Below are 16,203 nucleotides of genomic sequence, written 5' to 3'. Positions count from 1 at the left end.
CAGTGTACTGTATGTACACGTATATACTGTATGTAATGTCTGAGTCATCAAGGGGTGCCTTAACTATGCTACGTCTAAGGCTCTGATGTTTTAGAGCAGGCAGTGTGTGGCCATGGCAGCTACAGGGCTTTTTGCGTCCACAAAGAGGAACAATCCTTCCCAATGCTGAGGGCAATGGAGACCCTCACTCAGGCTCTGTTACTGTAGCCCTGTGACCTGCGGAGGATGGTCAGGGATTACGCCATCCTGGCGCTTTTTCAGTCACCGCCTGGCACACAGCCAAGCCCTTCAGTCCACCCCATCGGCAAAACTCTCAGAATCTGCTTTCTCTCGCCATCTGTTCTCATCCGTGTGCATTCTCAACGGGCCTGCTCAATTTAGCCTCCTGCACTTCGTGGAAAAACCTCAGGATTTCTCTGAAGACACAACAGAGATGCCAAGGGAAAAGAATAGTGACCTTTAATTTGCCAGTGGAAAAAATATTTATCTGTCATACAGCGAGGTATGAAAAATAATCCCGTAATTATTAGAAGGGACAAACAGATGCACTTGGATATCTGTGCATGCTGTGATATTGAATTCCTCCTTGATGACAAGCACACTCCTAGGAGTTTACTGTGAAAAAGGTTTGATTTATAGCTGAAACAGAAAGAAAATATCTCATTGTGGCCCCCAAGCAAATATGCATTAGAAATCCCAGTAACATAATCAGTGTCAAGTTGAATTGTTGTGTCACCCTGAGCTTGTAGCAGAACGGCCTGACCTCAATAAGGAGGGCATCTGTTTTACTTTATTGCTTTTTCTCCGTGGAGAGACTGCTTCGGAGATGTGCATTGTGTGTTATTGCCATTGTCTTTTATCTGATTTATCAGTCCCCTAATTTCATAATAATTGCATAAATACAAAGGTTATGCACATCGGTCATGCTAGCTTCTCTCAAGACATCCGCAGCTTATCAAATCGTAATGCCATGCAAACGGGCTTGGGTATAAGGACTGGCTGGAGAGTTCAGTAATGTGTTTTATGGGAGTGAAATGCAGTGGAATTGAAAGACCTTGTTGTGAATCCTTGGAATGAGGGGAGACATAAAGTCAGGGAACATAGCACCGATAAAACTCAAAAAGGACCCAGTTTAGTACCTACGGCACCTAGCAGGCTGTAAATAAGCCCAAAAAATGAAACGAAATCCTCTGAATTTTAACAACAGATAAATAAATGAGATGTGCAATAAACCTCTGTAAGGATGCACAAGCCCGTGGCTTTGAACAGATGTGTTGCAGAGGAGGCTGGGTTTTCTGCAGTGAGAGAGAGAAACAAAACGTATTGAGATGGGGAAAGATTTGTGGGAATTGGTGCCATCAATCTCTCCGGTGTGTGAGGAACACACAGATCCCTGCGAATGTGAAATGAATTAAGCATGAATCCCAGCCACAGGAATAGCAGGGGACGGGGTGGCAAAAAAGAAAGATGCCTATCCTAATGACAAAGAAAAATAGATGAGGCATTTTTGGACCACATACAAAAACAGTGAGCAATAATGGCTGAAAAAAGAGATTTATTTTAAACGAGTGTAGATCTTGTTAGCTCCATGAATATATTCTCTTTGGCAGTTGAGTTTTCTCCTCATGAATTATAATGAAAGCTTCCTTTCCTTTTGATAGCCATCTCTCTTCTCAAAGCGAGTTCACACATCACTGTAAGGTGTTGTGCAAGGAGGTGTTTGTGACGATTAAAGAATTTTAATACTTTTTTTCCCCAGGAATCATTTCAGGGATCTGTTCAAAAAATAACTTCTGAGGCTGAACCCTTGTCATCACACATGCTGTAAGCTATTCATGAAATATGAAAACATATATTGATATTGCACAATATTGAGATAGTTATGCTTTGTGAAAATGTTGAAAAACATGTTGAACAATTAAGATGCTACTCTCACAGGGAGAGACAGGGAAGCACAGTGCAAAGAAAATATAATTACAGGGAAATAAATTTCCTAATTTCCTAATTACTGGGAAAGAAAACAAAGTGCACACACAAGACATATTCAATCCATAGTAGCTGTTCCTCTGTTCCTGGCAAAACTGTTTTCCCCTTATGAAATGAAATAAAGAAAAAATAAAGAAAAAATCTGACTCTCTACTTCACAGTTAAAAAAATGATGTTAATTGTTAAAGACTCTCAGCTTTTATTAAAGGGAAAATGAAAATTCAGCGAGTGAATGCCCTGTAAAAATGAAGTGAAAAATATTTATGTAGCGCATACTTTATTATTAGGACATAGCACAAAATTCTTACAGTACGCAGTCCTCTCTTTCACACATCCATTCATTTATTCTTACAGTACGCAGTCCTCTCTTTCACACATCCATTCATTTATTCTTACAGTACGCAGTCCTCTCTTTCACACATCCATTCATTTCTGCACTAAAGTGGAATAAAATGGGGATATACATATATGCAAGCCTTTTTTGTAATTAATACTTTAGTTTAGTCAGTATTTCTACAAATACTTTAATATGGTCAGATCATACAGTACATGAGGAAGATATAATCACAATATCGTTTAAAAGAGGAGGGGTCATTTGTGTAATTGTGAAGATTCTGCATTCTGCGTTCTACATTTGACGGTGCATCCCCATGTAGGCTTGAGTTGTGGTACATTTACATATCATAATATAGTCCTAATTTATGGCTATAATGGGAACCACATTAACATTAAATCATAACAAATTACTTCAAGCAAACATAATAGCATTGCCCTCCAGAATTATATTTGGTAATAAAATCACCATGAACATTTTATATATTGACACATCTCTTGAATTCATATTTGGTATTAATCTTTGCAGCCTTTTGTTCAATTGAATGAATAGATTTCAGCTACTGTGAAACAATCGTTTTGACCAAGCACACATAATATACTGACACACATGCACGCACGCACACACACACACACACACACACACACACGGTGTATGTGTGCACGTATAAATTAAAGTAGTCCTTAAATAAACTTCCATAGTAATAACTCTCATTACCACATGACAATATCTTTCCAGTGGTTCTTGACCTGCTCTTGCTCTCACTTTCAATGAATATACTCCTTCAGTTCCTCTTCACCTTGTCCACGGGGTGAGAATCCCACCAGGGCATTGTAAACACTGAGCATCCCAATTTGAATGAAGGAAGGGTCATTCACTGCCTAAAACCCACACTCTTTCTCCTGCTTGTAGCTAGTCTACAAAACCTCCTCAATGCAAGAGTACACATATGTGTATGTCTATATTCTGTCTTTGAGAAACTACTTAAGTTTATAGCTTTTAGTACATTTAACCAAAATGCCTGAGCACACCCAAATTATGTCTATGGTCCCAATTTTAGATTGCAGCAATAATTCAGGGGATGGTAGAACCCATATTGTGGACGAGCATGCACAGGCATGCAGTGGTATAGCACAATGTGGCCTGTACGCCTTTTTGCTACACACTCATTTGCATCAGCTCCATAAGCCCAAATTGTATGAACTTTGCCAAGAATAGTCTTCCCTGCAATAGTCCTGAGAAGTATGTTCCCCTCAATCTTTGATTCTTAAATAAAATTAATAAGCATACATTGTGGAAATCCAGCCTCTATTACATTTTTTGACAGTTTGGACCCTTGTTGGTCAGGTGTCTCAAATTCTGTTCCACGTACACACTAGGTGGTGCTACAGCACCACTTAAAAATCATAATTTTCAAATAATTATTACAGATCTACCCTTTAAGCCAATATGCACCAGTTGGTATGGATGGTATTTTGATTTTGCAGTCCATGACTAAGTACCCCCCAATGTGCTACAGCTCTCCCTTGGAGCTTGGCCCCCAACGTCACTGCTTGCAGCTATACTCTCCCATCGTGTTAGAGCTCATGCAAGGCTCATTCCATGAAGGGACTTCATATAAACACAGGCTGAGCTCCACTACAATAGTCTGTGGAGTCTTTCTAGCTGTTAAAGCTATCTGCAATTTGTGATTTTCTTTTTCATGTATTTTTAAAATTTTGAAGCTTTCTACTGCTACCGATTAGTAATTCAGTGATGCTACTGATGGACAATGGACAACTTTGTCACATTCTCAACTATAATTTGTTTTCTTTTGTTGATGTTCACAAACATTTCTGTTCAACTTTGACAGCTCTTTATGTATGGGTCCATGATGCATAAGGTTTACAGAGAACACAAAAATAGAAACCAATAAATACATTAAATACAAAGACTACAGCATTGTTCAAATTTAATAAAGATGCCATAACCAGAAAATAAAAGCCTGCCAGTGACAATACATGATCATATAAGATTACAGGACGGATCATATTTTATGTGTATAACAACATTTGAAGTCACTGAATATCACTTTAAGAGACAGGACTTACAGCATGTCATTCCATCTGGCTACTCTCTGCATCAGGGCTGCATCTTAGAGCTGAGTTGTCAGGCAGGATCACCAGTGATCTGGGAAACCTGTTTAACAGAGCTACAATGTTTCTGATAATACACCAGGAGTGAAATGGCTGTTATAGGGAAAACATCAATACTATCAATAATATACTACTCCGCAAAACTGTATTATTTTTATTTGTTATATTGTTATATTTAATTACGTTTCCAACTTAATCTTGTTATGATGAAATTGGGCTCTTGTTTTGCTATATCTGCATGCAGAATATCTTTAGGATGGACTGGTGTTAGAATCATACTCGGCACTACATCCCTACAGTATGCTTCACAGGCATAAAGTAATGCTGAAGGGAACAGACTGAGGCTGCTTGTCCATGGATGCCTCTTTGGGGAGACCAGTGTAGCACAGTGTGACCCAGAATGCACCAGTGGCTTTACCTGGGTCACAGCATCTCTTTCCCCAACACACACTCGACATATTCCAAATGGGAGCTGGATATATTCTATATTCTCTCTCAGTTCAATTTAATGTGCCTTATTGGCAGGAAATGGAAATACATTAGTAAATATTTTCAAAGAGTCTCTCTCTCTCTCTCTCCTCTCTCTCTCTCTCTCTCTCTCTCTCTCTCTCTCTCTCTCTCTCTCTCTCTCTCTCTCTCTCTCTCTCTCTCTCTCTCTCTCTCTCTCTCTCTCTCTCTCTCTCTCTCTCTCTCTCTCTCTCTCTCTCTCTCTCTCTCTCTCTCTCTCTCTCTCTCTCCAAAAGAAATAATCTAATTATTTTTGGTGTCGCATGCTACGTGAAATGAGTTGTAGTTGAAATTGTGCTGTGAATTTTTGGTGTCGCATGCTACGTGAAATGAGTTGTAGTTGAAATTGTGCTGTGAATTTTTGTTGCGCCAGATCCTCAATCACAGTTTTTGTCCCGGACATTAATTCAAGAAAATGTGCATTGTAACAGCCATTTTCTTTGCAGTAAGTTGCTTTATGTGGCCTCATGTTGAAAAAAAAATCACTGGGTTCTCTAATTAAATAAAGCTGTCCACTGCTTCTTGCCAAGAAGTACATTGGCAAATTGCACATTAGGCATCTGGTTTTTAAAATGCAGCATGCCATAAAATTGAGCTGATCCTGAAAGATCAAATTGAAACAGATATATATATATATATACAGTACTGTGCAAACATTTTAGGCAGGTGTAAAAAAATGTAAGAAGTAAGAATGCTTTCAAAAATAGAAATGTTAATAGTTTATTTTTATCAATTAACAAAATACAATGTGAGTGAACAGAAGAAAAATCTAAATCAAATAAATATTTGGTGTGACCACCTTTGTCTTCAAACCAGCATCAATTCTTCTAGGTACACTTGCACAAAGTCAGGGATTTTGTAGGTATATGATCATCAATTTAATATGTAGGTTGAAACACAGTCATTAACTGAAACAGAAACAGCTGTGTAGGAGGGTTATAACTGAGTGAGGAACAGCCAAACTCTGCATCCAAGGTGAGGTTGCTGAAGACAGTTTAATGTTAGAAGTCATAAACCATTGGCAAGACTGAGCACAGCAACAAGACACAAGGTAGTTACACTACATCAGCAAGGTCTCTCCCAAGCAGAAGTTTCAAGGCAGACAGGGGTTTCCAGATGTGCTGTCCACGCTCTGTTGAAGAAGCACAAAGAAACGGGCAACATTGAGGACCGTAGACGCAGTGGTCCGCCAAGGAAACTTAGTGCAGCAGATGAAAGACACATCATGCTTACTTCCCTTCACTGTCCAGCAGTGCCATCAGCTCAGAATTGGCAGAAACCATTGCGACCCAGGTACACCCATCTACTGTGCGGCCAGAAGTGGTCTTCATGGAAGAATTGCGGCCAAAAAGCCATACCTCCGACGTGGAAACAAGGCCACGCGACTCACAGGAACTGAGGTGCAGAAAAATGGCAGCAGGTTCTCTAGACTGATGAGTCAAAATGAAAATATTTAGAAATATTTGGCTGTTGCAGAAGGCAGTTTGTTCGCCGAAGGGCTGAAAAGTGGTACAAGAATGAGTGTCTACAGGCAACAGTGAAGCATGGTGGAGGGTCCTTGCATGTTTGGGGCTGCATTTCTGCAAATGGAGTTGGGGATTTGGTCAGAATTAATGGTCTCCTCAATGCTGAGAAGTACAGGCAGATACTTATTCATCATGCAATACCATCAGGGAGGCATCTGATTGGCCCCAAATGTATTCTGCAGCAGGACAATGACCCCAAACATACAGCCAATGTCATTAAGAACTATCTGGAGTCCTGGACGTGATGGTATGACCCCCACATAGTTCCTTCAAAAACTGTGTGCAAGTATACCTAGAAGAATCAATGCTGTTTTGAAGGCAAAAGGTGGTCACATCAAATATTGATTTGATTTAGATTTTTCTTCAATTCACTCACTTCTTTTGTTCATACATTTTGTTAATTGATAAAAATAAACTTTAACATTTCTATTTTTGAAAGCATACTTATTGTACAGTATTTTGTCACACCTGCCTAAAACTTTTGCACAGTACTGTATATTAAACATTTCTTTTAGAATTTACAGGTGTACGTAATAACACTTTTTTCTGAAAAAAAAAAAAAAAAAAATTCTCAAGAAGTTCAGTTGAGTGTCAAGTGATTCTGATAGTGGAATGATTGTTGATGGGTTGTTTGAGTAGAAATTCTGAATCTCCTGGGAGTTTCATGCAATCAGTCTCTAGAGTTGGTGATAAAAACGAAAAACAACTAGTGAGTGGCAGTTCTGTGGGGGAAAAAAAAACCTTGTAAACGAGAGAGGTAAGAGGAGAATTGGTTCAAGCTGAGACTGGTTCAAGCTGACAGGAAGTCAACTAACTCAAATAACCATACGCTACAACAGTGTTATGACGAGGAGCATCTCTGAACACACAACGTATCAAACCTTGACGTGGATGGGCTACAGCAGCATAAGTCTAAAAAATATGTCAAATAAATATCAAATAAAGTGGTCACTGGGTATATACTAGAAATGTATCCTTGAATGCAATGCATTGATAGCATTATGTTACATAATGCATAACATTAATCAGAGATAGCAAGAATGCCATTGAACTTCGTGGAATCCAATATAGTATATTATACTACACCTAGAACAGTCTAAACTTCATAACTCTTAGTAACATAACTCTTCATAACATAAAACTTCAGAATTCAAGAACAGCAATGGTCAGTAGATATGCGTCGGTTTAACCCTGTTATTACACGCCCTGTTATTTGGAGCTGTGTCTCTGCTCCAAGCGAGAGTGCCCTGGCTCCAGGACGTTTAATGCCCTCGGTCACCCTTGCTCATTCTTGCTCATTGGCCAGCCAGAACATCCCGTTCTCTACGGCCGTGTGCAACCCACAGAAAGCGCTAACAGGGAGTAGCATACAGTGACTCACATTCAGCAAACGTCACACAACATCAGTGCCCTCAAAATATAGCCTTATGAATAAAATAAAAAAGTTCTGAAAATATATAAAAGACAGATAAATATGTATTATTTGCTGCAAACCTAAGTGACACATCTTATAAGTGGTGCTTCTATTGTATTCCTTTTCACGTAATTATTTTATCATTCAACGTTAATGAATATGCGTTCATGAGTTATTCTAGGCAGTCATTGAGTATCTGATATCAGTGTCAGACCTTTCTACCAGAATGCACCAAAGTGCTTTTCCTGTAGGGGGTGGGGATTCCCTTTCCCTGTCCTTTTGCAGCGCTGTAGGCGAATGTGACAACATTCAGATTATGTTTTTAAATGCATGCCCATATTTCAATTTTCTAGCCATAGAAATTCCATATGTGTTAATTAGGTTCCAATATTAAATGCAGGTTTTTAATGACTTACGGTTTTAGCCAACACCCCACTCTTTTTAATAATCAACGAACGGTGCGTCGTCATCACAGTGATGCGCGCTCCTCCAACCTGAAACGCTGACGTGAAAATGGATATAGCACAACTAGCTCAGATACAGGTGTCTTAATGTGCATTGAAAATGTCCGTTAATTGATGCAAATAAACGTGTTGATATATCCCCAAATGAAATTTACGTAGCTTCAGTCTTCGGTTTAAACATCAGTGCCTCTTTCAAATAGCAGGGACTGTATGCTTTATAAGAAAGTGTTCATCGGAGCAACCGATCTAGGAATTCTATATCTATGGTCACGCAGCCGTGCCTGGGAATATCGAGAACGCGCATACTAGCGCCGCTGCGGAGATCCATCCGTTTACTGAAGGAGGTATATAATCCGGGCGTTTGTGTTGAAGCCGAACCAATGCGAGCATTTCCAATAGACATTTTAAGGAAACTGTAAAGATAATTAGCATACTTCCAGAAATATAACACTGTCAATGTAAAGCAGTGTTTTGAAAAATATAAAATAAAACAAATAGCCTACACTGACAGGGCGGAGACAAACGGATGGGATTCTCAGTAGTGTAGCTGGCTAGATGGATGGAGAGACCGAGAGGGTGGAAGAGTGTCGGTGTTGTAAATAATTAAATATCCATCTACTGTTATAGAAAGCAAGATGCATCTACATCAAGTGTTGACTGGAGCGGTTAATCCTGGCGATAGCTGTTATTCCGTGGGAAGCGTCAATGACATTCCTTTTACGGTAAGTAGCCTGCTAGTATTATTTTATAATCCTGGGTAGGTAGGGGATCGGTAACCACAGATTCAGCGGCGCAAACTGCACGAGCAGATTCTAGGTAGCTTGCTAGCTTGCAAGCATTTCTGCTCCCGTCATATCTTCAGCATCGTTCTTTTGGTATGACATTGTGCGTTTTGCAGTGGATCAGCTCAAGGTTATAATTTCTTGCTACTGTTGCGGGAAATATCGCATAATCCAACTGGTTAAGACGGCAAGTTTGAGCAATGACCTTTACAAGATAATGTGGTCCGAGGGAAATCCCATGACGAGCTGCACAAATAATTCATAATTAACGATTATGCACGGAGACATTTTGCACATTTCTGTCCATTTCAGCTTGTACGTTCAATTAATTGTGTGACGGTGCGGCTCAATCAGTATTGCAAAGCGTGAATTGTCTTAACATTTGGCTTCAAAGCGTTCCCCTAACCACCAGAATGGCTGTCATCGTGCCCATCAGCTGGAGAGACTATGACGTAGAACTACGCCTGATGGTTAGCCTACACTATTTCAATTCATACAACCACTATACTACGCACATAAACAGCATATTCCATAACAATGCAAAGTGCATTCAACCATCAAAGTGAAAATGTAGCCGGCAGACATTGTGAAAACGTTTGATACAACCAGAGGGAAAGGAGCAGCCTACACTACAGTGTTGCTTGAATTTTGGCTGGTGGCAGTCACGATGTATTTTATTTTGTCACGATCAATAGTGCATTGTTCAACAGTGCGTGAACAAATTGTTTATTATTGCAATTAAGCTCAATACCATTGTAACTGTCGCATCGAGTTTCTGAATTGTAATAAACCTAGCTGAAAGCTTTTGAAACGACTGCCTAAAATCTGCACTTGCCTAAAGATGTAATGCGCAAATCCTCGCATTTTACAGGTTTTTGTCCTCGGCATAGACATCTTGCTATTACCACTAGTTTCAGTAGCCAGCACAATACATTTATAATGCACTGACTAATTCTAATAACACTGATTATTTACTAATGAACAATTAATGCCAATCACGCTACTGTCTGAAATAACTCATACATAATAATAATAATAATAATAATAATACATTCTGGGAGGTATTATGAAGATATTGTCTGATTGTGAATGTGATGTACATCGCTGTCCTATCTGTGAAACTAGACACATAACCTAAGCTAATTCAGTTAGGTCTATCTTGGAGAGTTTGAAATAAAGCCAGTACACCATTTAAATGGTGAAGAATGCATGCTATGCAAATTTCCCTTAATCAGGACTTGGCAAATAATGAGTAATACGGTCCTAAATGCCATATGACTGTGTTTATTGTTCCATCCATGTAGGTGAATGGAATTGAATATGATTTCCATTGTGTGGCGTAATGGGAATTGTTGAGAAGCGGAAGTTACATAAACAGTGGTCATAGGCCCATATTGACAGTTTGTCCAGAGGTATATGGGTCATAGTGATTGGTGTTTGCTGGCAGGCTGTCCCATTGTGATTGTGATCATGGCCGCTCTCAGGAGGCCCAGCTTCCTGCGCTCCCTGTAGCTGGGAATGAGGGAGAGGGCAGCCATGGTGCTGTCGCCGCCATCGCGGCTCAGGTGCATTCGGGGAAAGTGAAATCTCTGTCCGCCCTGAAGCATGGCACAGGATTTGGTCACGTCTGCTTGCATCGACAGAGAGGGACTCCTGGGTTGTGGATCACCGCCAGAGGCTGTGCAAAGATGTGCATGTGCGTGTGTGTGTGTGTGTGTGTGTGTGTGTGTGTGTGTGTGTGTTTGTCCTATGCTCAGTTTATTTCAGTGATGTTCTGAGTTCCAGAAAACTGTGTTATGGTTGATTAGATCTTTAGCGCTAGGCTTTCTGATGAGCAGACACTGTGGCAAGTGACCCTGTGCGAAATGGCTGCTATCCTGAGACTCAAGGTAAACCCAAGGATCCACGTCCCACTCATCTGCCCGAGTCTTCCTCCAGCTTCTGATTTGAAACCCAAGTGTATTTGCAAGCAGCAGAGTGCTATGCTTTGTCATGGTTTAAGCATGTGTTTAGCTGTTGAAGCAGCTAGCTCAGGCAAGCTACCAGCACTAGCTGGTTGACCATCTCACACCCAGCTAGACCTGCTTATGAGCAGCTTGACCAGCTCAGTCATCAAGCTGGTCAAACTAGCATAACTGGATTTAACATCAGGGCTTACTGAGCAACTAGTGCAGACAACATATGATGAAAACATGTCAGAGGTGCAGACGAGAAGCATAGGCGAGTCCGGCTGTGATCTGTATCAGGTTTCTCCAGATCAATGAGGGACATAACACTGTTGAGCAGTTAAACCCTGCAATAGGTACACAGCATCTAAGCAGCAAGCAGAAAGCGTCAGCTTGGCCACCTCTCAGTATGTCAATTAAGCTCTAGTCTAGTCTGTGAAGCTCAGGAGGTCACTCAGAAATAGCCGTATCATTCAAAAAGGCTCTGAAAGGAATGAATAAAGCAGAGGAAGCAAAATGAAAGTCTTTGAGAATTTCTGCTCTTTTAAGTGTGCTCGGCTGTGTCATACACTGTACCGTGGTCCAGAGGGTTGTGGAGCATGGAATTGAGAATGCAAAATAACAAAACTAGGTGCGTATGTGGGCCTATAGTGTGTGTTTGCATGTGTGCGTGTCTGTGGCTGTGTGTGTGGGGGCTCGTCTCTGTGTGTGTGTGTGTGTATGTGTCTGCGTATGCATGTGTGCACGTGTGTGTGTCTGCCCATACACAAGTGTGTCTATGTAGTGTATATTATGCTTTGGCTGGTTCTCCCTCCTGCGGGCAGGGTGATTTGTGAGGTATTGCAGGACATGGCTGCCGTGTGCGTGACGGTGACTGCTCTTAATTCTGCTGTAACGTGTGCACTGGCTGTAATGCCCTGACAGGATCTGCAGCGCCTCCATTGCTCCCTCTCTCCCTCCACCACTCTCTGTCTCTCTTTCTTTCTCCACCTCTCTCTTTCACACACAGTCTCTCATGTTCTCTCATGTGTATTTTCTCTCTCTCGCACACACAATCTCTCTCTGACTCTCATGTCCTCTGTCTCACTTGTGTTCTCTCTCCCTCTTTCTCTCTTATGCGCGTGCGCGCGCACACACACACACACACAGTCTCTCTTAGTTTCTCATGTTCTCACTCACTCATTCTTCTTTTCTCTCCCGCCCTCCCTCATGTCCCTTCCTCCCTCTCCTGGCTGAGGCTCTGCAGGGGCTCTGGAGCTTTCTGTCTGATCGCCACGGTAGCCCACTTCACTATTCTTACTTCCTGCTCTGCATTTCCCAGAGGCATTCACACAAAAACCCCACCACTGCCCTGCACAAAAGTGTGCCCACCATCTCTGTACACGCACATGTGTAAAGTACATGTACGCGTTTTTGTTTGTTTGTTTGTTAATCATCGCAGTATGCTGAAAAGGTACTGGTTTGTACTCATTCTGTAAATGTCTCTGAGGTTCTCTGCTTCTAATGTTCCCATTAATAAGGCATGAGGGCCGTAGCGGCTGTGCTATCCTCAGGCTTGGGTAACAACAGGTGCTGCATTGTGCATGCTCAGGGCTGGGCCTTGAGCGCAGGTGTGTCAGGCTTTTATCATGAAGCCCTGTGCAAATCAGACCCCAGTGTAAAATAATATTCACGTTTCTCGAAAAGCAGACGTTGGTTGATGGCTGGGGAAACGCTGATCTGGCATGCTATTTATGAATTTTTTTGCTCAATCGTTCTAAGCAGAATACCCACGCACGCCACATCATAAAAATGCAGCCAGGCATGACAAACTGAGAACTCGTTTGGTGTGTCTTTGTGGAGTCGCCCATTGACGTATCCAGTGCCCGCGCCTCAGGTCACCTGCTGCTGTGTAACACTGAACAGCCACAGCCAGGGCTGTTGACTGATGGTTCCTCTGGGCAGTCATGCCGCCTGGCTAAGCGGTTACAGTACAGTTATTTGACTGACGCTTTTATCCAAAGCAGCTTACAGTTGATTGGACTAACAGGGACAAATCCCCCCTGGAGCAATGTGAGGTTACAGGCCTTGCTCAAGGGCCCAACAGCTGGACTGGTCTTATTGTGGCTGCACTGGAGCTTGAACCACCAACCTTCCAGGTCCCAGTCAAGCACCTTAGCCATGAGGCTGTAGGCCCAGCTGCAGCGCCTCTCGCAGAAGCAGTGCAAGGCCTCCGCCTCACACCACGTCGCAGTGAACGTGCTCTCACGCGATTGGTCAGCGAGCCACGGTGGTCAAAGGTCACTCCTTTCTTCCCCCGCACCTCTAATCTGCCCCCTCCTTTTTCTTCGCCCGTAGGCCTATGGATCAGGCTGCGATATTGTTGTTCTGGCGAGCGACTTCGAATGCGTTCAGATCATCCCTGGCGCCCACCACGGCAACATCCAAGTGGGATGCGTGGAGTGTTCCCATCAGCTAGGAAGGGTAAGTGTCCCGGGAATACTCAATTTTGCCTCCTCCAACTCACATTTCACTTGGTTTTGGACATAACTGGTTCCCTGTGACTACGTTTATGTATCTATTTTTAGATCGCGGCGTCCTACGGGAATGCTGTGTGCATTTTTGAGCCAATCGCTACCAACCCAAATAAACGACATGATGTAAGTAATGCTTTTTTCATTGCACTCTTTACTAGTCAGTCAGACGGTCTGCTCTTATCCACACTGAATTATTTACTGAACCATAGGCAATGGACTGTAGTGCTGTATGTATGTTCTGTATGTGCTTCGTAAGGCTTTTGAATGTCTCAGGCTCTTTAATTCTGGCTGTCTTCCCCATGTGAAATACATAATAACCCATTTTATAATGAACAACTCCTGTTATTCCAAGTGTATATTTAAGTAATTAAAATGTGGGTCCTTCCTCACTTCTTTGATGTGGAAGAAATGAGTATTGTTTTGCAGTCTTATTCTGTCTAATTAAGTTCTTTGTGTGCATAATATTCCTGGTATGAATTAATTGGTCATTGTTTGCTCATTCTAACATTAACTTACAGCATGATGTCTGTTTGCATAAGCTTATTGCGTTTCTGCTCACGTCTTTTCATGAACAGCAACTTAATTATCAGTGGCAAAAGACAGGACAGTTCTTCCTCAATGCCATGGCCTACAATTTGGCATGGGATCCACAAGGTAATGGAGCTGGCGTCTATCCATTTTTCTGTCAAGTTTGAACACTGTCTTGTGAAAAGCTCTTAGTATATTAATTATGTACAGTAAAATGTTCAGAATTTCACTTAAATCTCACAGAGTCAAAGACGGATCAAATGCAGTCTCCCGGAAAAGTACTTCTTACAGAATCTATCCACTCTCAGAAATAAGGGTACAGTGGAAGTGTATCTTTGTTCTTTAAGGAACACATTGTATAAATCTAACCTGGAAGGTACAACAATACCTTTCTTTGCGGTAGAAATAAGTACATTTTACAAACGAAAAGGTGCTGTACAAATTAATGAGTAATCTAATGATCATTTTATGTAACTATTGGGCACCACGCTAGTGACAAGCTTTAGTACCTTTTTTCGCACTTCTCACTTTGAGTGTGTAGAGCTCAGTTAATGCTGAAGATTTGACTGTATTGGGGATTGGAAGGTGGTGGTATTGTGTAACTATTTTTACCGTGAGCCCCATTCTATCCCGTTGTGCCTGTGTTGTCTGGCTCGAAGCCTTCGAAGGCGGCACATTATTGGCCATAATCTCATCCAGGGAGGGGGGGATTTCCGAGGGTTTCAGTCAGAAGGGCATTAACCGCCTCACCGCACAGTATGAAGTCGCTCGCTCGCTCACTCCGATGCGTTCTGCGGCTCTGCGGCTCTGCGTGCCTCAGCTGTCTCGTACACGCTGTCCTCCGGCCCTGTAACTGCACAGCCCAGTGTGTGGCTCGCCAGCTGCAGGGGAGTCTGGCTCTCAGGCTCCCCAGCTGATGCAGGATGTTGGAACTAGAGACATACAATAACTATTTGGGACCGCTAATTTGGGGGAAAAACACTGAGGCAAGCGGGGATAAACCTCAAAACCTAAGAAAATCACTATAAGATGAAGGATTATGAAGAATGAACTCAGCCAATGTTATTCTTTCTTTCTTTAACATGCGTTAATTTAATGATCACCTAATGCAAAAGCTGTATGAAAATGCAAAGACAATATTCTATTTAACTGTGTCACTCAGATTGAAGAACAAAGCACATTGCACTGGTATTCTGCTATGATTTCATGACCTTCACAAACTCAATCATTCTGGTGATTACTGAGCTCTCCAAACTGCGTTTGTGAAGAATAATTATTCTTGCTTGTATTTGTAAGCCAATGTTAAGAGCAAGCATAGTTTCAATCCCAGCCACCTCACTAACTGTTCTCAGTGTGTGTTTTACAGCATGTAATGTAATGTAATGTAAAATCAGGCAGTTATTAAAATGGTGACGGCTGTTTGTGCCCCAGGTAAGCGGACCCTCACAGCTACGGAGCACCTGCAGCTGTGGGCCCCGCCCTCTAGCGACACACTCGTGGAGGAGGAGGACAGTCAAATGGCGGATGATAAATTACACCCGGTCTTAAACGATTGGACATGCGTTTGGCAGAGCAAGTGAGTGTCATTCGCCTGGCGTGAGCTCATTTAAACAAAATTCTGTTTAAATGAGCTGAATATCAGAGAAGCCATTCACAAACTTGATAGATTTGATGTTGTCTGTGTGAATTTGTGCTGCACAATATGAGGAAAATATGCAATATGCGATAACGTGGGTGAATATTGGGATGACAATATGACTTATAACTGATAAAAAAAACTGTATTAAAGCATGCACAGTTCTAATGTCTCTCTGTTTTAGGTACACTGTTAACATAGAGTCCAGGCAATTAATAGCCTATGCTCACTGAATAAAAAAAACATGCTTTTATTGAACAAATTGCACATGAATGGCCAATAAATTTGTCAGTTTATCAGATGTTCATTTGTCAATGATGATAAATATACAATATATCTTGCTGCCCTTGTGTGACTGTGAATGCATTGCAATAAGAACTTCAGAATCTTTATGCATCCAAAAGTTTACCGTACCTGTTCAGTTTAGGT

General features: G+C 41.6%; 1 protein-coding gene across 2 annotated transcripts in view; it reads left to right on the top strand.

Annotated features, from left to right (window-relative positions):
- The first annotated feature begins 8,608 nt into the window (after positions 1–8,608).
- The window catches only part of LOC133130231 (dmX-like protein 2), a 50,029-nt gene continuing 42,434 nt past the window's right edge, over positions 8,609–16,203 (top strand). Inside the window, exons 1-6 of one of the 2 annotated variants that reach the window (XM_061244640.1) lie at positions 8,609–8,710; positions 8,994–9,088; positions 13,432–13,557; positions 13,662–13,733; positions 14,186–14,264; positions 15,570–15,714. In XM_061244640.1, the coding sequence (XP_061100624.1) occupies positions 9,002–9,088; positions 13,432–13,557; positions 13,662–13,733; positions 14,186–14,264; positions 15,570–15,714 (509 nt within the window). In that variant the 5' untranslated portion in view covers positions 8,609–8,710; positions 8,994–9,001. The other variant, XM_061244641.1, reaches the window with a different exon arrangement.

The sequence above is a fragment of the Conger conger genome, chromosome 6 (assembly GCF_963514075.1).
Source record: "Conger conger chromosome 6, fConCon1.1, whole genome shotgun sequence".
Taxonomy (NCBI): Eukaryota; Metazoa; Chordata; class Actinopteri; order Anguilliformes; family Congridae; genus Conger; species Conger conger.
Note: the sequence above shows the minus strand (reverse complement) of the source record. Positions and strands in the feature narration are given on the sequence as shown.